Raw genomic sequence first — 20,353 nt, 5'->3', positions numbered from 1 at the left:
GAATGTATCGCTCACTAAAACACCACCACCACACACACACACACTCTGTTGTTCATGCAAAATAAGAAAAGGATAGAGATACTAAAAGGCCGGGCTGTTACCCACTGACCCACTGCCCTCCATCATAGCACCCAAGTGTCAGCATCTCGTAGAAGCATGAGTGGCAGGTGCAATACATGCTTTTACATAACCCTGCCATGTAACGCAACATGAGGCTAATCAGTCCCCAGCCTGCCTGTTCCTTGTTCAGATGTGACATGTCATTTTCTGCTGCATTGTACACACACACACACACACACACACACACACACACACACACACACATCTGCAGAAACAAAAGAGAGCACACCCTGGCTGCCTTAAAGTACCTGAGCTGTGGCTCAAATTTTAACACAACCACCCCACCACCCCCATGTCAGCACCCACCCTCCCTCCATTGCACTACACTGCAGGGCAGCAGCCCGCTACCCTTTCATTTGGGTGTCATTGTCACCCGGCATCAGCATCCCCACTCCGATCAGTGCTGGCCTGGCGAGGGGGCAGGGGTACATGGGTGGAAGGAGAGTCGAGGTGACACCACAGAGGGGCAGCTGGGAACACTGTGGACCGTTGCCCAGAAACCACAGTGAGAAAAGGAGGGAGAAGAGAAGATGGAGAGAGAGGGAATGCTGCGAGGTGACATTTAGTGCTCTAAGCCTTTCCAAACCCTGATGACAACGCTAATTGAAGCCTGACAGGAAACCTTTCACCCCCAGACCCTTTTGGTTTATCAGTTCCCCAACCTCCGCCAAACAGCGCTGGCACCCCTGTTTTGACAAAAGCTGACGCTTGCACTTTTTTAAATGTCATAATGTAGGGCCCTTGTTTCTTGAATATCCTCCAGTCCTCTATTATCAGTCTCCCTCTTTATTTTTATTCCGTTGCTCTGCTCACTTTATTGCACTAATTGTTTTTCTCTCATACACACATGGATTTTGTATGAGAGCTCTAAATGTCAGCTTATCTCTGAGTGCCTGGACTGTCTGACCATCATGTTATCCTCTGGACCCCTAGCGACCCCGTGGGGCTGTAATGGCAGTGGCGTGTCACATTCCTACTGCTGGGACAGATTACAGGAGAATTCACAGTACTCTAATTACATCCTCTGCCTGTCATCCCCTCGCTTCCCCACCTCAGCCAGCAGCCAGTTCACCCCCCAAAAGCTCAACATGCACTACAGCAATGCGGTTGAGGTTTAAGATTAGCTTGGTTGAAGCCTAATGAGATGGTTCTAGGTATATTTCAAGCATGCATAAATATTCTGTACAAGCAGACATACACAAAACTGACACATTATGCACATTATGCTGTTATATAATTAACGTCAGTGTTGATTAGATTGGAAGGGGTTTAAGTGGACTTTCTTGAATGGTTCAGCTGTGTTTTCCCATTTCCTGTTTATGCCAATGAGCAGCAGTCCCTGTACGCCAGTGATACAGAGGGACTTATCAGACAGGGTTGGACTGCAGCCAGCCGGCGTAGATGGGCTGAGTGATACTCACTTGACTTTTCTTTGGCCCTCAGACGAGGACACTGGACCTGTGGTGAGGGTGGGTTTCCGCTTCCTTGGCCGCCCCGGTCCTCGTCGCGCCGGGCTTCGAGGTGTTTCCTCCTTCCTGCTTGCACATGCAGATGTAAACAGACAAGCATAGAGAGAGGATGTCTGAGGTACTTCACATATTTAAACTCAAAAGCTTGTAGCAGCAAAACAATGCAGACAGGAATACTCTGAGAACTAGAAGCAATTGTTTGTTTTTTATTACTTCTGAAATCCCTGAATGCAAAGGGTAGAGATGAGCTTCAGGGAAAGGAGGATAAGGTCACACTCACTGATGATCGTGCTTCCTCTGAAGTTTGGCCAGCTCCTTTTGCTTCTCTTTGTAGCGACGCTGTAGCTCAGCCAGCTTCACACGCATTGCAAGCTCGGGACCGTCCATTGTTTCCATGCTACCTTTGGCCGGGCACACCTGAGGTTCACATCATTAGTGGTTATTTTTACCAATAAAAACATCCTTAAATCGAAGAAAAACACATTCTTCACAAGGTTATCCATTTATTTATTTCAATGACAGACATTAAAACTATCGGAACTTTGTGTTTTGAGGCATTAGCACTGGAGTTGCAGTCTTACTGGTTCATTGCGAGGTGTCCAGCTGCATTTCCTACGTAAATTAAGGATCCTGCGGGCTGGGAAGTGTCGCCCTGAAGCTGTACTGCTGCCTTCCTGGGAGCCCATCTCCAGTGCACGGGCTGTGGCCAGGGTAGCAAGGCTCTGGAGGTCAAACATCAGCAACTCCTCTTCTGTTATGGGAATAAAATAATTGTTTAGTTCATATTGTGTCCATGCATGCTTGATTTAAAGACACTAGAAATTAACTGGGGTTGTTTCCTTAAAGGGACAGTTCAGATTTTTTGAAGTGGGGTTGTATGAAGTGCTTATCCATAGACAGCGTATTACCTACAGTAGAAGGTGGTCAGCACGTCCTCTTTTTGGAGAAGTAGGCAAGAGTGCTGCCATGGAAACTAAGCAATGTACTGCTTTGGATGGGGGCCAACAACAAAACATTTTTTTTAGTCATGAACAGTTTAAATGTATGCTACATTGAGAGTATTTTCACAGCTTAACCTTGCAGCAAACGGCCCTTCTCGGTGTGGAAGCCGTTATGCTCTCGTCTAAACCACCAGACTCCATTGAAAAAAACAGTACTTTAAGCTCTCATAACACGGGAGCTGCTGGTCTACCACTGTCTCGATCAGTTAGCCTGTTTGTATTATGGTTGGGCTTTGGTAAATCCGAACTAACCACTTTCAGTGCCACAGTCACACAATAATACAAACTAACTAAATGATCAGGGCAGCGGTACACCAGCAGCTCCTGTGTTCAGTGATGTTAAATCACTGTTTTTCTAAATGGAGTCTGGCTTTCAAGAGTGAGATATAGCGGCTTCAGTTTCCACTTGGAAATTGTTGTCTGACCGTGAGGTAAATCTGTGAAAATATTCTAAATATAGCACACACTTAAACTAATGTAGTTTTTTTCAGGTGGGACTTTTTTGTATGGCTATAATATGTTTTGTTGCTGACCCCTGTCCAAAGCAGTACATTGCTTAGCTTTCGTGTCAGTACTCCTACCTGCTTCTCCAAACTGGGGTGTACCCACTTTAAAAGATCCAAACTATACCTTTAAAATTTGTCCGAGAAACTAATTTCAAAGTAAATGACAAAGACTGTGTGCATGTGAGCACTATATGTACACATTCACCACCAAAACATGCACATGTGGCTTAATATCTCAGCAGTAATCTTGTGATATAGCGAATAAATGATCGGTAAGAAAGAAACGGAGGGAAATTTGGCACATTAAGCCAGTGTGAAGACGTGGCAGCGTATCGTTTCAGAGGTCATATCAATGTGGACTCACCAGATGCTGCTATGTCAGTGGCCATCTGGGCCAAGCTCCTACTACTGTATGTAGCCCTATCTGCCTGTGGCACTGACTGGACTATCTGCTGTCAATGGGCTGAGCTAAATATCTGAATATCAGCGGTGCAGTCTAGTCGCACAGCAGAAACATAAAAAATTGTTTACAAAATAACACCGCCTTACATCTTTATGTATATAAACACAAAAAAAATACTGGTTCTTCTCACTTGTTTTAGCACTTGTTTTGGTAAAGACTATTGTTGTGACTCGACATGTGCCACTTTCTTGAGCTGTCAACAGTATCGCATCACAAAGACAACATCACTGACTCTGGAATCAGTTGATGATACCCTTTTTATAGAACCCTCTTTTGGGAGCAGTTAAATGCATTAGGATGCTGTGGTAAACACAAAACATCCTTTTGCATGAATAAAAAAAAAAAACACATGGCGCTTTGAAAAACAAGGAAGCTTTTAAAGGCACTTTAAAACAATGGGGTCTAATTAGCCAGGCAATGCTCCAGGGTGCTGAAAACATCGACTGCTTTTGTGATTACACACTAACTTTCAGTTACGTGTTGTGTGTGGGAGCGAGAGGGAAGCCAATTGGTGCGTCTCTTTTTTTTCTTCCCTTTTTGTTAAAGAGTGTGTATTTGCAATTGCGTGTGTGTTTTTATGTGTGTTTGGGAGTGTGTGCGTTTGTGCACACGTGTGGATCAAACAGCGGCGGGATGGAAAGACAGAGAGACAGCTCCCTAAGGAAAGCTGGAAGGGAAAGAGAGGGAGCGAGAAAGGGAGGTGTGCACCCCTCACTAGTAGTTCAGCCCTGTCCTCCTGCTTCTTCTCCCTCTCCTGAGGCCTCTGCATCGTTAGAACAGCCTTTTAAAAAATAAAAGTGCCTTTAACACACCAAAGAAGAGAAACGGCAAGCAGGCATGCAGACAGCTTCTCTGGGGACATGTTAGAATCCACCAGAGGCTCCTGAGACCAGCAGGAAGAGAGGAGTATCTGGGAGGGAACACAGAGCGACGGAGGCTAGGCCTGAGGGGGGAGTGGGAGTTTGTCTCAGTGGACGCAGAGGAGAAGGAGGGTAAACTACGAGAGAGAAGTGCATTCTGCTGATATGAATGTGTTTCCGTGTGCATGTTAATGTGTATGACTAATGGGAGACCCATTGTCCCTCACCCTGACTTTTCCCACAGGTGCGCTTTTGCTGCTGCAGCTCCAGATCTGCCAGCTCACTCAGAAGCTCCATACCCTGGTGGGGGTTAGGCTGAGAGGGGGCAGCTGATGGGGTGCTAAGAGGGAACAAGGGAAATGGAGGTACGTCTGTGCAGAAGGCAGCGGCGATCAGCAGCTCCAGACTCCAGTAGCAGGGCACAAGAGGTTTGTGGGGCATGGCAACAGTTGCCTGACTCGGGCTGGGGGCGGAAGCTGAGGCAGGGGAAAGACACACAAAATCCACTGAGGCATCATCCGGGGCCGTCTCGCTGTCCTTTGCTCCCTCAAGGGCTGAGGACTGAGGCTCGGGAGCTGCAGGGGAAGCAGGGTCAAGCTCAATGATGGTGGGCAGCTCTGGCTCCTGCTCTCCAGACATGTTGCCCTTTTGAGCATGCTCCACCTGGCTCTCCTCACCCACCGCCTCATCATCCTCTTCCTCTTCCAAGGTGATGACAGCTTCTGGCCTTTCAGGCTCCTCTGTTGAAAGGGGGACTGGACAGGAAGCAGCCTCGCACACTGGGCTCTTAGCAGGAGGGCAAACCAGCACCTCTTCCTCAGCGGGCCCCTGCTCCTCCACCTCCCTCTCTCCAGGCACATAGTTGGCTGCTGTCACTGCTGCGACCTCCACCTCCTCCCTCTGTTCCAGAACGCTCTCAACCACTCTTTCTTGCTCTTCCTGCTCCACTTCCTCGGGTGGGAGTGACTCTGGTAGGGGCCTGACCACCGCTTGGCAGTCTAGCTCCTCCCCCAGGCTGGAGAGAGACTGAGGAGCATGCTCAGCAGGCTCCACTTGGACTGCTTCCAGGTCGGCTGGCTCAGCCAGTCGAACATCCTGGGGGGACGGCCCGCTCCTGTAGCCCATGGCAATAGAAGGATAGGTGTATCCAGGAGGTAAGTCTACAGAGAGACAGAAATAAAGATAACAAAATCATCAATTGTCAATATTGGCTTAACCATTCTGAAAAAACAGCCACAAAAATACCTCATAATGACTTTATTTTGTAGCCATATTTTGGCCGAAAGCCCCATTTAATGCAAATCTTAAGTCCATCCCCATCAGACCCATTCTAAACTTAATTCCCCTGCTAGCTTTAAGGTCACAAAAGATAAAAACCAGGAAAAGGAAATGCACTCTGCCTTGATCTCCCAGCAGTAGGAACAGTACAGGACCACATGCAACCTCGTGTGAGTGTGTTATTTGAAGTGAGCCAGGCTTTGGTTTATCAGAGCACCTGACACAATTCCTCTGGCGTGCGGCGGCCGTTAGCCAGACATTAATGATGATGAAGAGAGTGCGGGGCCTGTGGGGGTGGAGGAGAGGCGAGGGCTGCTATTGAGGTGTTTCTCAGTCATTACCGAGGTAACGGTAGTGGAAAGCCCCAGCTCAGCCGGCAGCCATTTTCTGCAGCTTTGAGCCGTTCAGTCAATCAGGGGCTTGCCAACACAGCCACCCACACATATTACCACAACGCCAGCAAACAAAAAGTATCATTTACAACAGTGGCGATCCCAATTACCACTGGGTATAATGTACACGGTGATCCTCTATCCTAGAATTCACTGTCCTCTCTCTTGCTGTTTGAGTTATTTGTCTAAACATCTGTAATAGGGGTAAGCAAAATACTGATTATACTCAATGTATTGGTATGGTTGCTCACGGGATGCATATCACTAACATCAAGTCTAAATTGTCACATCATTTTTTTAAAGTCACTGGCACAAACATAATGCGCCAAACACACTCCCCAGCCACCAAGGGATGCAGACTGCAACCATTTAGTTGTGTTTTGTGACCATGGAGCACCAGTGCGACTTGCAGTATTATTGATATATAAACTGGAGAGCTATTTGTCCTAACATTAACGGTGCCACTTTAGTGCTTTAACTTTCTGCTATCAGGTAACTGTTGACCGGAAGCTTTAAGTTCACAGCAAAAACAGCAACACTTTGGAGATGAGCTGAGTGCTTCAGAATAAAAACACCAGTGGTTCTGCTTTGATTTATTTCATTACAGCAATACTTTATTTAACTTTATTGTAATAGTACTTTATTCAACTTAAAATAGCAGTACTTTATTTAACCTAACTTTAAGAGTGCTTAATCTAACTTTATTATAACAGTACTTCATTTAACTTTATTTTGACAGTAATACATTTAACTACATTGTGACAGTGCTTTATTTAAATTTATTGTAACACTATTTTATTTAGATTTATCATGACAGTATTTTATTTAGCTTTATCATAACACTACTTAATTTAACTTCATTTAACTATATTGTAGTAGTACTTTATTTAGCTTAATTATAACAGTATTTTATTTTTGCTTTATTATAACAATAATACATTTAACTTTATTGTAAAAGTACTTTATTTAACTTTATTATAACAGTGCTTTATTTACTTTATTGTAACAGTAGTTTACGTCATAGTTTAGACTATAATAGTACTTTAACTTTATTTTAACAGTAGTTTATTTAGTAGTTTATTATTTTAGTTGTCTACAGTAGTTTAGAGGAGACTTCAAAATATTTAAATATATATTGTGTATCACATAATAGCCTACAAATGCTGCAATATTATTTATGCGCCATATTGCCCAACCCTGATCTGTAACTTGTGGCATCTGAAACTGGTTCAAACTGTATGTTCTTTGACAGTGTTTCATCAGATGTTATTGATGTGGCTCATATGCAGAAGCCTTTGCACACAGTGCATCAAAGGCAGCTGAAAATATTTGAGGCACATTTTGTATATATTTTTTTGCACGTAAATACTTCTTCTGATGCTTACCAGGCTCTAGAGACTGTGGGTAATCCTGCGGGGGCTGTCCCTCTCCTCGCTTGTCCTGGGATTCAGTCCCCTTGGGCATCTGAGGAGGGGCAGGGCTGATGGCAGGTGAGTGAGGGGCTGCCGCAGCAGGGCTGGGAGCGGGGCAGGGAGTCGAAGGAGTGCTTTTGGGATGCGGGCGTAGTGACGGGGACTGGCAACACGGGGACAAGTGAGCGGCGCAGGCCCCAGGGGGAGAGGTGTTCCTCTGGGGCGGGTTGTATGAGTAGGGCTTGGCAGGTTTAGACGTTCTCGGTTCTGAAATGAGTTCCTCTAGTTCAACGGAGGGTTCATCCGGCCTCTTCTGCATCTGTGGTATTAAAATGACAACATACAATTACACTTACAGAAGGGCCCTACAAATCTGGAAGATCTCAAGCACGTGAATTTTTACATTAGCAATGTAATAACTAATTCCTTGCAATCTGGTCATTGACACAAACTAGCTCGCAGCCTGTATTCAGTGATTTACACTCCATCCCTGTGAGAAAGTCAGCATATCTCAGAACAATATTAGGGGAGTTAAAAATAGACAAAATAAATCATGTGAGAAAAGCTGACTCATGACTCATCCACTCTGCCAGAGTCTTGTTCTCCTTTGCATGTGTAGATAGATAGATAGATAGATAGCTAGATAGCTAGATAGATAGATAGATAGATAGATAGATAGATAGATAGATAGATAGATTTTTGTATATTTTGACTTTATAATCACCTGTGAATTATGAGTTGCATGATGTTGCATGTCCATGCCATGCGCAGCTCTATGCTGCTGCTGCTGTTGCTGCTGCTGCTGCTGCTGCTGGGTTTGAGACTGCGTTTGTGGTTGCTGCGACTGGTGGCTCTGGTGCTGATGTTGATGCTGATGCTGGAGCTGTTGGTGCTGCTGGAGAGCGTACAGCTCCTGTTGCCGTAGAAACTGGGATCGGGAGTACACAGCAGGATGCTGCATGTGGGAGGGTGGGCCCCGGGCGCCGTACACAGGGGGCCACAGCCCTGGCTGCTCCATCACATCTAATGAGAAAAAGGAGGAGGAATGTGACGGAGGGGGCTACCTTAGAACAAAAAGACACACACGCACGTACATACTTTAGCAACCTCTTCCTTTTGGATTCATACACATCAATACCGAGCGCAACACACGAGAATACAACATTGTGTTATCCATATCCTTATCCTCTCATTATCTGCCTCCCACACATCCATTTCAAAACACTGAAACCATTATGGATCATTTAAAAATCATTGTATGCACATTTTATAGCAACGACATAGATGAATGTCTTCAAAAAAAGATTTTTGACTTCACAGAACAACATCTCCCCAGGCAGCAGCAATCCCACACTCTCCCCCGCTCTGAACAGAAAGCTGTCTCTTCAGAACTGCCTTGAGAATTTACTGGAATGCTGAAAAAAAAAGTCATGACAATGATAAAATGCGAACAGATGATGATGGCTTTAGGTTGATTGGAGGTCAAAATACTGGGCTGGAAATGCTTGTTTGTCTCGCCGGAGCATTCAGTGTGGACTTTCCGTCGAAAAGTCCCACCTGCCCAGCCAAATCCCAGATAAGGTTCTGCGAAAGGGCCCGACAGGAAGCTTAGTTCCCACGTCTGTGGGTGGACAACCTTTTCAGTTATGTGCTAAGTGTAGTACAACTTGGTGTGGGTGATGTGCTATGACAGAGGTCTCACTTGGGAAGTAGTGGGCCTACATGTACGAACCTCAAAAACCAAATTTTTTATTATCTCACCCTTTGCCCTTGACTCGCCCCTCCACCCCCTTTCTCCTAGACACACCAAAAATCCTTGCTCAGAGACATAAACTTGGATACTTCCTGTGGGAAAGCTTTCGTGGATGCACTTCTTTTCTCAGCTGAAACTCCTGTGGAGCACAGAAGGAAACGTACCATCGAAGATTGTGAGCTAATTAAATGTCACAGCCTGCTCACTGAATGTGTGTCTACAACGACTTTTGAGAAGTGATCTTTCCCTCACTCACACAGTTCCTCTTTCTTTGGTGTGGCACTCAGCGTATGCATGTGTGTGTATAGGGGGTGCACATACAGTGTAGCTTTGGATGAGTTCCCTAACCCGTTGAGAGCCCTATTCCTGCTGGGCTGAGCAGGTGGTGTGCAGGAAATGTTTGAATTGTGGTGTGTGTGTGTCTGTGAATGAGCCCATTAAAGGGAAGTTCATCAGCAGTCTTCACAGGAAGTGATCCTGTGAAGACTGCTGATGAACTCCCAGCGTTTTCTTTAATGTTAATGTAATAATGTTCTTGTGCAAGGCTGTATATGCAGATATATTCAAAGTGCTTCATAGATACACACATACGCTTTGAGGAGAAAGCAAGGTTAAGGCATACCCAGGTGATGGGTGGCAGGATGGGCGGGAGGCTCAGTTGGCAGGACCACCAGCTGGGCAGAGGGGTCCTGAGGCAGAGGCAGCACTGGCTGCAGAGGGCCTGACATGGCTGCAGAGAAACCTGGTGGCAGATTCTGGTGCAGGGCTGTATGACCTATACCTGCTTTATAGAGAGGATGTCAGTTTAGATTTATAAACCTATCTCATTCTATGTAAAAATAAAACTCCCTCACGACTATTAATCATAATCACAAAATCCTGAAATCCTGAAAAGATGCTCAAGTTGAATTGACGTAAAATGCTGGCTGCTGAATTCTGCACAAATTTTAGATGACAGAGATTTGCAGGCATTAAATGAAATGCAATATTTGTTGCCGAGTTAGATAACTTAAAATGCTTTTTTTACCTATTCCATAAATTGGAAAAGCATCTTTTTTTTACATGATCTGTAACACTGTAAAAATGTATATATATTAATATTCTCTTACCATAAGAGTGTCCTGTCATCCAAAGGGATGGGCTTCCAGTTCTTGGCATCCAATGATGGTGAGCAGAATGTGCAGCAGGATCTCCTAATTGGCCAGACTGGAGGGAAGTCCCGCCTGGGACCATGAGATGAGAGGTGAGGTCTCCATGACAGCTGTTGGAGGGGTGGATTCTCGCAAACTCCACCCGTTCCTTATTATCCCTGGTATCCAGATGAGACAAAGACAAGGAAATGCAAATGAAGACCACTGTGGGTTTATAACACTAACTGATTCTACTTGGGTATTAAAAGGGGCTGTGATGATTTGTGTAGTTGTACTGAACTGTCACAGAGTGGGGGGCATGATCTGGTGCACGCAGCCACATGCAGAATACACAGTATGTAGAGTGATGCATGTAATGAGGAGCCAGAGTTCCCAAGTGCAAGTTCTGCCCAAAACTTTTAGCTGTATGCTGTTAGCAACATATGCTGAAGTTAGCACAAGGGGATTGGTGTGCAAGTCAGTCGCGCTTAAGTGCAAAAAAAATCATCAGCACTGGAAGACCCGCCTGCAGGTTCCCGGTCAGTAACAACAGCAACCGAGAGAGTTGTTTAACATTAAAAGACAAAGATAGTGTGTCAGCATTGCTTTCTGTGCTAATGCACGTTCAACTACATCACCCAGGTGTGCCAATCACTGGAATGGTAAATGTTTGGGTGCTTTGAATGTTTCAAGTTCCCCTCCAGACATGTTTTAAGTATGTAAAATACTATAATTAATGTTTTGTTTAATATGGTTCTCCCACATTATAATAAAAAAAAAAAAAAGTCTCACATCGAGCCCACCACCGCCCACCAAATATAGCTATGGTGGAACTAACTGCAACACTTTTCCTAATGCACGTTTTATTTTTCATTATAGCCTACTATGAATTTTGGTATATTCATTTCATAGCGGAAGAGATGCTCTTCAGTTTAGAGTACACTGAGACCAATTGCGCTTTTGGAAAGTATTCCTATAGTGTAATACACAAGTGTTTGACATGTTAATTAAAATCTTTTACTGAATTTGTCAATAGGCTAAATGTTACCTCAGTCCCCAGCCAGAGGATTCGCTGTACCAACCTGTCACTCCTAAACCAGGGTATGAACCAAACCTTAACTTGTGTGTACTGTTACAGCCCTAATATTAAGCAATGGCTTTACAATTGCTTACCTGATATATGCATCTCTCTCTCTGTCCAAGCAAGTCAAACCAATCTGCTCCCCACTCATCCTCTTCCTCTCCTCTTCAGTGGTCGGATCTGAAGGATACATGGAGCGGGGCGGTCCTACGAGACAAACATGAGAACATTAGCAAACAAACAATGAAATAAACAAACATCAGCTTAACCATTAGCTTTCACCAGGTGAAGACGTGTTCCCAAGTCACTCACAATTTCTCAAAACACAGTACTCAGAGCGCTTATTAGTTTGCCCCACTATACAGATTTGTATCATACTTTTTAATGCCATTTCAACCAGAATTAATGAAAGTGAAAACCGACGGTTTGTCTCATGGCACAGACAATGCTGTACCACTGATATTTTCAGGCTTTAAAAGTCTAGACCTTGTTTTTTCCAGTTTTCTTTTCTTTTCTTTTCTTTTTTCGCTTTCACAGCTACAGGTCATCGACAGGTCACAGATAAGAAAAAAACTGGTCTCTGTTCCCCGCACCTCTGTTTATGAGGCAGTGACCTAGCCTGCTTACCTTTTACTGAGGGATGGACCCTGCCCTGCCGGCTGTTGGGATGACTGTCTGCTGAACGACATGGTGGCTCCCTTTGTCTGGCCACAGCCACTGCAATTCCCACTGGCGGCTGCCGCACCTCACTTTCCCCGTGACCTGTGTCCCCCATATCTCGGCCTCTTCCACTGTAATCAGGGCGCTCGTTGTCATTGGCTGGGCCCTTTCTGGAAGGTAGAGTCTGTTTGTTGCCCTGCAGGGCACAGCTCCCCCCAGCAGGACCTGATTTGAGGCTTCCCAGCCCCCCAAAGGGGCTCTTCTGGGAGAGAAGCAGTGGCTGTTGCTGGTTGCTGTACTTTAGTAAGCTTTTCATGGCACTGCTCTCCCCCTGAGTTGGGCCCTGGGGCTCAGGTTGCTGCTGTGGCTGCTGCTGTTGCTGACTGAGGGGAGGTGCGGGTGGAGGCTGGGGAGGAGGCAGGCTCATTCCCGGCTGCTGCTGTTGCTGCTGCTGCTGCTGCTGTTGCTGCTGCTGCTGCTGCTGGGAGTGTTGCCCACCAGTGCTCCCTAACTCCATGTAAGACTTCCTCTGCTCCTCCTCGGGTTGTGGCATGTGGTGGGGAGGTCTCATGGCCCAGGGTGGCACGGGCGGCTGTTGGTGGTGGTGCTGCCCACTGCTGTTGCTGTAACCGTAAGGAGACATGTCCATCTTTCTTTTTAGCTCCTGATTAGTCCCCTGGTTTAACTCAGCAGGAGAGGGTGCATCTGGGCCAGGTCGGCCATGTTGCTGGTGGCGTATCCTGGCTACCTTTTGTCCATCTCTCTGTAAGGAGCAGCTACCTCCAGGACCAGGGCCATGGGTTGCTCCAGCCCCACTATGTTGTCCCATGCTTTTACTTCCAAGTGGGGAGGAGTTAGGTTGGGGTCCCGGATGGGAACAGTCTCTATAAGGAGAAGTGTTGACAGAATGAGGGACAGAGTGTCCAGTCTTGGGCCCCTGGGGCAGTGAGGGTCTGAACACATCCATATCCACACCACTGTTGATACACTCAGCACTGCGTGATCGTACAACCTGGTGCTGCTGTTGGGGATGCGGAGGCTGCTGTAGTTGGGGTGGTGGAGGAAGCTGTGAAGGCTGAAGGTGTTGATGGTGGGACTGCATCCAGTCTGGAGCCTTCTCTGTCTTTCTGTAAGGGTGCTGCTGCTGCTGTTGTTGTTGTTGTTGTTGTTGTTGTTGTTGCTGTTGCTGCTGGTTGTTGTTGTTGTTGTTGCTGTTGCTGCTGCTGTTGCTGTTGCTGTTGCTGTTGCTGTTGCTGCTGCTGCTGCTGTTGTTGCTGCTGCTGTTTTCTGTGCCAACTACTATGGTGCCCACCGCCTCCATTCTTTTCTATTATCTTGTCCTTTGCGTTGCCGCCTCCCCCTCCACCACCCACACCATGACAGTCGGGGTTACCAAGCTGGAATGGCCCAGTAGATTTGTCCCCCAGGCCTGCCACAGATGGCACAAATGTAGGCCCTGTGACTTTAGGTTCTCGCCCCACATTGGCTGGCCCCCTCTCATGTGAGGCAGGGTTGGCTAGAGGAGCAGGAGGGGGCGGGCAGAAGAAGTCCGGGTGGTGGTGTGTATGGTGGGAATGATGCGGATGGTGCGGGTGACTGGGATGGAGCTGAAGGCAGTGGAAGCCCCCAGGGTGAGGATGTGTATGGGGGTGAGAATGAGGATGCGGATGGGGGTGTGCGCCTCCAGCAGCAGAACCCATGTGTAAGGGTGGGGGTACAGAGTAGGATAGAGAGTGGTGCAGTGGTGCCTGACCCCTCTCCAGACAGTCTGAAGGTTGTTCACTGATCCTCATCTCCCCACTTATCCCTTCTTTGGTGCAGCGACTACTGCCGCTGGACCCCATATGTCTGCCCTGGCTGCTCCCTCCACCACCCATAGCTCCAAGGGCTGTGCCCTCCCCCCCACAACTGGACATAGAGGCCTTCGCCCCTGCTCCAGTTCCTGCATCTCCGTTTTGCATTTTGCCATTGTGCAAACAGGCACTGAGGGGTTTGCCCATACTCTGAGGGTGTTCCTTGCTGTACTCCATCGAGATTGATGCCTTGTGCCTTTCCAGGGCCCGGCTGTTGACCTCCTCCAGGGGTAGTGGGTGCTGTGGATAGTGTGGGTGCTGCTGATGGGAGTGGGAATGGTGGTGGTGTGTGGGCTGAGGTGGCTGGTGACTGTGGTGCTGTTGCTGCTGCTGCCTCTCCTTTGCCTCCTGTTTGCTACTGGACCTCTCCTTGTCCTTGACAGGTACCACTCCTCTCTCCACAGACCCTTCTTTAAGACCCTTATGTAGCCCCGTCCCTACTCCTGGATCTCTGTCTCTGCTGCAGGACCCCTGAGAGTGTCCTGAACCTGCCCTGGACATGGGTGGCAGACTGTGATTGGCTGAGATGAGAGGTGGCTGGGACGGGAGACCTCGAAGATAGAAGTTCTCTAAGAGAGGAAGGAAGACAGGCCAATAAAGACAAATGCATTAGTCAAGAAAGGAAAAGGCAATGACAGAATTAGATTATTCAGCTCTCATGATAGTTTCCCTAGGCATCTTTATATCAATATCCCACATCAAATTACACCATACTATGTTGTATAAATTGGATTTAAATGTCTTATTTCTGTCTGATTAAATTTTAATCATCACACGCCTCACCTTTTTGCGTGTCATAGAAACGGTGCTGCCCGTAGAGAACTCCACTGTTGGCATGGTGATCCAAGTGGCTCATGGGAAGGAAAGTGTGGGCCAGACTCCCTGAGAATCGAGGGTACCCTGGAGCTGCTGAGATGGATAGCAGAGAGAGGGAGATAATTGATAAGACAGGACAATAACCACCAAGATGCAGTTATCCAGACTAACCCAGCATAATCCTTCAGGTCCAATGCAGCTGGTGGTGTTCATACGCAAATAAGTACTGGCTCTGCCTGTCATGTTTGCCTTTCCTGCCTGAGTTTAGAATGCAAACAATACGAGACAAGCTTGGGGATTGCTGTAATGTATGAAATTTGTCTTTGAAACATATGGCTCTTTCTTTATCTCTCTCTCAGAGCTGGCAGTCGCACCTCTATCCATCTGAATGGAGTGATAAGGACGGATTTGAAGCTTGTGTTTACAATGAAGAGAGAGCTGGGCGGGTGACCTTTACTGACCTACATCGGGGGTAAAAGGTCACTTGGATGTTGGGCCTGTAAGCCAGTACACCTGGGCTTATTGCATCAAGCCCATCTGGAGGACATTTGCACCACAACCAAACACAAAACTCATTTTGCAACGGGACATTGAAAAACACAAAGGACTTTGAAGGTGGAGGAGAGAGAAAACATGGACTGAGATGAAAGCCCATCGCAATATTAGGACAAAGAATCACTATGACAACCCACTTCCACCGCAATCGGGTAACTAAAACATCCAAACAAGTCAGTGTGAATTGAATTAGCCTATCTCTACTACTGTATAATTAATTATTTCACACGCTTGCGAGAAAGAGATTTAATAATAAAAATCAAAGTACTGTAACTTAAAAAAAATGGGGTGAAGTCTTTGATGGAAACAGTGCAATATAACTACAGTGAATATTCTCTTCTGAGTATATTATGTAATGTGATACAGGCATGATGATAAAGCTGTGCCCTCCCCATCTACTCCATGACACACCCAGGCTACGGAGATACATAAGGAAAAGAAAACTAACCTATATGCACTATTGCCATGAAGTCAGCGCAGGAAGGAAGGAGACGAAGGAAAAGAAAGACATAAAGAGAAGAGACCAGAGACACGCACTGCTGCTTTGTGTTAGTGCTTCTTTTCAGACAGGACGTCTACTGTCCAAGACCTCTCTCAACCATCTCAGTGACCTCTGAGTCATCTAGAGAAGTTCAGGTGTTTCATGTCTCCTTTCCCCTGCTCCTGCACCTGCCTCACTCTCGAGCCTCACTTTCAAACACAAACTCGCAGACGGAGCGAAGGAAGGAGGAGGGGGATAGAGAGAGGAAAACATGGCTCTACAAGCTAAATGAAAGACAGACGTATTTGTGTTGGCAAGCGTGCGACCTGATCCCGGAAAGCGCAGATGCAGTTCATTTGGCCGTGTGTGTGTGTGTGTGTGTGTGTGTGCTTGTGTGTGGTTTTAACAGGAGCTCCTAGTGTTGAATGTCTCACTTTCTGCCGGTGGAACAATGGGGCCGGTGCTGTGAGCTGGCTCTGGGGAGGGAGGAGTGTTGTGGTGGGCTTAATGACCTCGTCTCCGAGCGGCCTCCGCATGCTCCCATCTTAATTAATGAAATGCACAGAGAGGGCAAACACTCCTGCAATAACACAGGAGGTGCTGCTTTCTGAGGAGGGCAATGGGGTGATAATTACATACCCTCACGTTTTCCTCTCTTTTTCTCTCTTTCACCTATTTTTCTATCTCTCCGTCTTTGTCTGTCTCTTTCTTTGCTGTCATGATTAATAAGCACACACATTTATGCCAATTCATCTAGAGTGGGAGGAGGGAGGGGGGGTCCTTTGTTTAAGCAAGACGTTTTTCTCTGATTTTGGGAGGGAGAAAAGCAGAGAGCTGTTTGGCAGTCTTTATCCAAGCTGGGAGAGGGGCTTTTTTTTTCCGCGGCAGCATGTTGTTTGTGAGCGTGACGATTGACGGCGTAATCCCTTTTCACAGCGTGGTCTGGCTGTGCCCGATAATGCCAGCCCGCTCAGTTTCAGCATGCCCTCCATTGGGGCGGCAAGAGGGGGACTGCTGGGCACGGCAGAGCCCATTCAGCCATTAATCTGGCCAGGACAAGGGAAGCTGCTGCTGCTGCTGCTGCTGCTGCTGCTGCAGGCGACGTGAGCAGGGTCTTAGTGCAGTCTGCTGACTGCACAGCAGCTTCGCTCTCCTTCCCTCCACACACTCACACATACACACACATAAACAAGTCAGCATCGGCAAGTGAATGACAGAGGGGAGTTCACAGCGCATGCCCTCCTTTCCACGGGCGGAGCAGGGGCGAGAGACAGAACAAACAGAGCTGCATCCCAGGGAGGGATTTCCAGAAGTTCTGAAGGTATTTCTCACAGCATGGTGGGTTGAGAGAAGCAGGCCGACAGGGAGGACAAAGAAGGGGGCTGGATATAGAACAGCACCTAGAGGCAGTTAAGAATTAAGCCTGCTGAATTAGAGGCAGAAGACAAGAGTGTTTCGTTCCTCTCTCCATTTCTACCCACTCTTCTCATACCTGCTCCGAAAATGCCAGCCTGTACAATTGCTCATGAGGATTTCTTCACTTTTGCTAAATGACAAAATAACATAAATGCCGTATATTGTCTCCGGGAAAATGGCTGTAACATTTCAGAGAGGGAAGGACAGAGAGAGAGAGAGAGAGCATGGCAGAGGAAGACCAAGAGGAGAGGAGGAGCAGGCTGAGCTGCCTGTCAGGTCCGCTAATTGAGAAAAAGTGACAGAACCATCAAGACACAGAAAGGGAGGAGGAGGGTTCGGCGAAGGAGGGGCAGTACTGTGGTGGATCTCTTCAGGTTTGACTAATTGAAAGGAAGGGATGCAGGCTGGCACGAGAGAGAGAGAGGGAGAGGGAGAATGAAAGAGGCAGGAGTATGGAAGAGAGGAGAGGTGGGGGGTGCAGCTTAAATCCCACAAAAGGAAAAGCTAGCAACTGCTCACAGAAGGAAAGATGGACAACTGAAGATAGGCTTGGAAAGGCGTATCAAACAGAAGTGGATTAGACAGGTGTGTGCAGGCAATTGTATGTGTGTGCATGTATGCGTGTCTATATGTGTTGACAGAGATATGAGACGGCGATTGTTTTTGGCATAACGTAAGAAGTCATTTGGACCACAGCCAGCTGGCCTCAGGCCTGTGAGGAGCCCGCAGGTTTTTTCTCTTTTAGTCCATTTTTCTTTTTTAATTTTTCCACTCAGTTGATTCGGGGGGGGTGGGGTATTCAGGGTTTATATAACGGTTCCAAACATGAAAATAAATCTTTCAAAAGCTCAGAGGGGCTAATCCATTTTACTGGGTGTTATGAAAAACATTTTACATTACATTTATTAAAACGGTCACCACACCGCATTTGTACCTGTTTGTTTTTTTCCACCCACAGTCATGTACCGCCACCCCTCTCCCTCTGTCTGTCTCTATCTCTGTGTCAGTGAGTCCACATCTCCACTCAACAAATGAACAACAGACAATCCCAGGCACAATGGCTGTTACTGTATTTGGCAATCAATCTGAAGACAAAAACCGAAACAGAAAACCTCTTTTAATCCGTGCTACTCTCTGACATCATGAAAGCCACTAATGGTTTAGCTCTTGTCACCGTATATAAATATCCCAGCATTTGTAAGACAGTACACTGAATGCTTTTCTTTTCCCAACACAATAAATCTTTAAACAAAAGTCAACACGGGACTTTTCTGTACCACATTCGCTGGCTCCCGCTGCCAAAGTTATCTCGATCCAGACGACCATGCCACCCCTGTTATGCGGCGATGTTATTTATAGGTTTGCTTAACGTGTCACTCAGCTAATGGTTTGTCGCTCATGCTCCCAATAGAAATGTGGTCTGTGTGCATGACTTAACTGGCCCTCTCTAAACATACCCAGACCATGTCCACACTAATGTCAGTGCTAATGCGGATTAAGTAGAAAATACATCTTTTTCTCTCTGATTTTTTTCCCCCTTCCAAACCAAAAACTGAGCTTTAAAAGCTCTTTCCTAATTGGACAAATTTGAACATGATGTTTTGTTGTAGCGTGGACCGTGGAAAAAACTAATGTATGATTGTCAGCTTGTTTTTCAAAGACATGGTTTATTATTATCTGTCTCCATGCATTATTATTATTAGCATTATCTCCACCAAGGAGCTTATGTTTTAAGGCTTCTTTTTCTATAAGTCAGCAGAATATCTTGTCAACACATTTCTAATTTAGTGGAAAGTTAGTCCAAGAATCTTGTGATTAGTTTTTGGTGCAAATCCAGATTCAATTTCATATCCAGGAAAAAGTGGCTATTTTCTCATGCACCTCTGCACTTACTGAAATAAAAACATACAAATCTAGATCCAAATAAACACTTCTACATCTTTTCAATAGTTAAAATTAAACATTCAGACTATGCCGTAACTGCTCTCTTATTTTTATTATATTTCATCTGACTTCTTTCTATCTCCACCATAATTCCATTTCCAAAGCCTGTGACAATTACTGGAAAAGAGAGATTTGCTCTTAAAGGAGCAGTGTGTAAGATTTAGTGGCATCTAGCAGTGAGGATTGCAGATTGCAACCAGCTAAAATTTCTCCTGGTTAGATTAGCCTCAGTGTTTATTGTCGAGGATGTTTTCACCAGGAGCCGAATTATTCGCAGCGGTCTCTTCCTCTCCAAAACAAACGGACCAGGTGATTAAAACCAGTAAAAACACTGAATAAAGTAGTTAAACATTAGAAATCAGTGTTTCTTCAATGCTGTTCGGCTGACAGACCGGCCACTAGCCTAGCACCTGCTAATGTGTGCTCACCCTTTTTCTGATCCAGACATTTAGGAGGTTTTTACTGAGAGCCAAATTATCTGTAGAGGTCTCTTCCTCTACAGATAATTTCCTCTCCAAAACAAGTGCACCAGTGATTTAAACCGATACAAATACTAAATAAAGCAGTTTCACATTACATATCAGTGTTTATCCGACGCCGTTTGACATATTGGAGATGGGCTGTTAGCCCAACACCTGCTAATGTGTGCTCACATTTTATCTCTGATAACTTGAGATCCAGACGTTTAGGTTGTTTTTACCGAGAGCCGAATTATCCAGAGAGGTCTCTTCCTCTCCAAAACACACGGACCACGTGATTAAAACCGGTCAAAACACTGAATGAAACAGTTTCATGTTTAAGAAATCTATGTGTTTTCAAACACTGTCATCGTGGAAGGCCTGCTAACAATGGTGGCTGACACAAAAACTCGAACGGCCCTATCTAGAGCCAGTGTTTGGTTTGTCCGCTCTGGGCTACTGTAGAAACATGGCAGTGCAACATACCAATCTCTGTAGATAAGGTAACGAAAACACAACAGTTGTTATTTTCAGCTGATTATACGCTACAGAAAAAATACTTATTACATTACGTTCCATTTCTGCCAATAAATCCCCATAAATCCAACACACTGGTGCAGCAGAATCATACATTTTATTTGTATATCAGGTGACTTACATGATATACAAATAAAATGTATGATGCCGCTGCTCTATACACTCTTA

At 46.0% G+C, this 20,353-nt stretch overlaps 1 protein-coding gene across 5 annotated transcripts in view; it reads right to left on the bottom strand.

Annotated features, from left to right (window-relative positions):
• LOC126405136 (BAH and coiled-coil domain-containing protein 1) overlaps positions 1–20,353 on the bottom strand; it is a 75,886-nt gene that overhangs the window by 15,538 nt on the left and 39,995 nt on the right. For 3 of the 5 annotated variants that reach the window (XM_050068703.1, XM_050068706.1, XM_050068705.1), the window contains exons 1-10: positions 12,093–13,595; positions 11,558–11,672; positions 10,364–10,563; positions 9,877–10,038; positions 8,226–8,524; positions 7,475–7,820; positions 4,647–5,579; positions 2,171–2,340; positions 1,870–2,006; positions 1,542–1,655 (exon numbers count right to left, since the gene is read on the bottom strand). In XM_050068703.1, coding sequence (XP_049924660.1) covers positions 1,542–1,655; positions 1,870–2,006; positions 2,171–2,340; positions 4,647–5,579; positions 7,475–7,820; positions 8,226–8,524; positions 9,877–10,038; positions 10,364–10,563; positions 11,558–11,672; positions 12,093–13,446 — 3,830 coding nt within the window. In that variant the 5' untranslated portion in view covers positions 13,447–13,595. Of the gene's footprint in view, positions 1–1,541; positions 1,656–1,869; positions 2,007–2,170; positions 2,341–4,646; positions 5,580–7,474; positions 7,821–8,225; positions 8,525–9,876; positions 10,039–10,363; positions 10,564–11,557; positions 11,673–12,092; positions 14,548–14,761; positions 14,888–20,353 lie in introns of those variants that run through there. The other 2 variants (XM_050068707.1, XM_050068704.1) reach the window with 2 other exon arrangements.

Source organism: Epinephelus moara, chromosome 18, assembly GCF_006386435.1.
Source record: "Epinephelus moara isolate mb chromosome 18, YSFRI_EMoa_1.0, whole genome shotgun sequence".
NCBI classification, from domain to species: domain Eukaryota; kingdom Metazoa; phylum Chordata; class Actinopteri; order Perciformes; family Serranidae; genus Epinephelus; species Epinephelus moara.
This window is presented reverse-complemented; position numbering and strand designations above follow the sequence as displayed.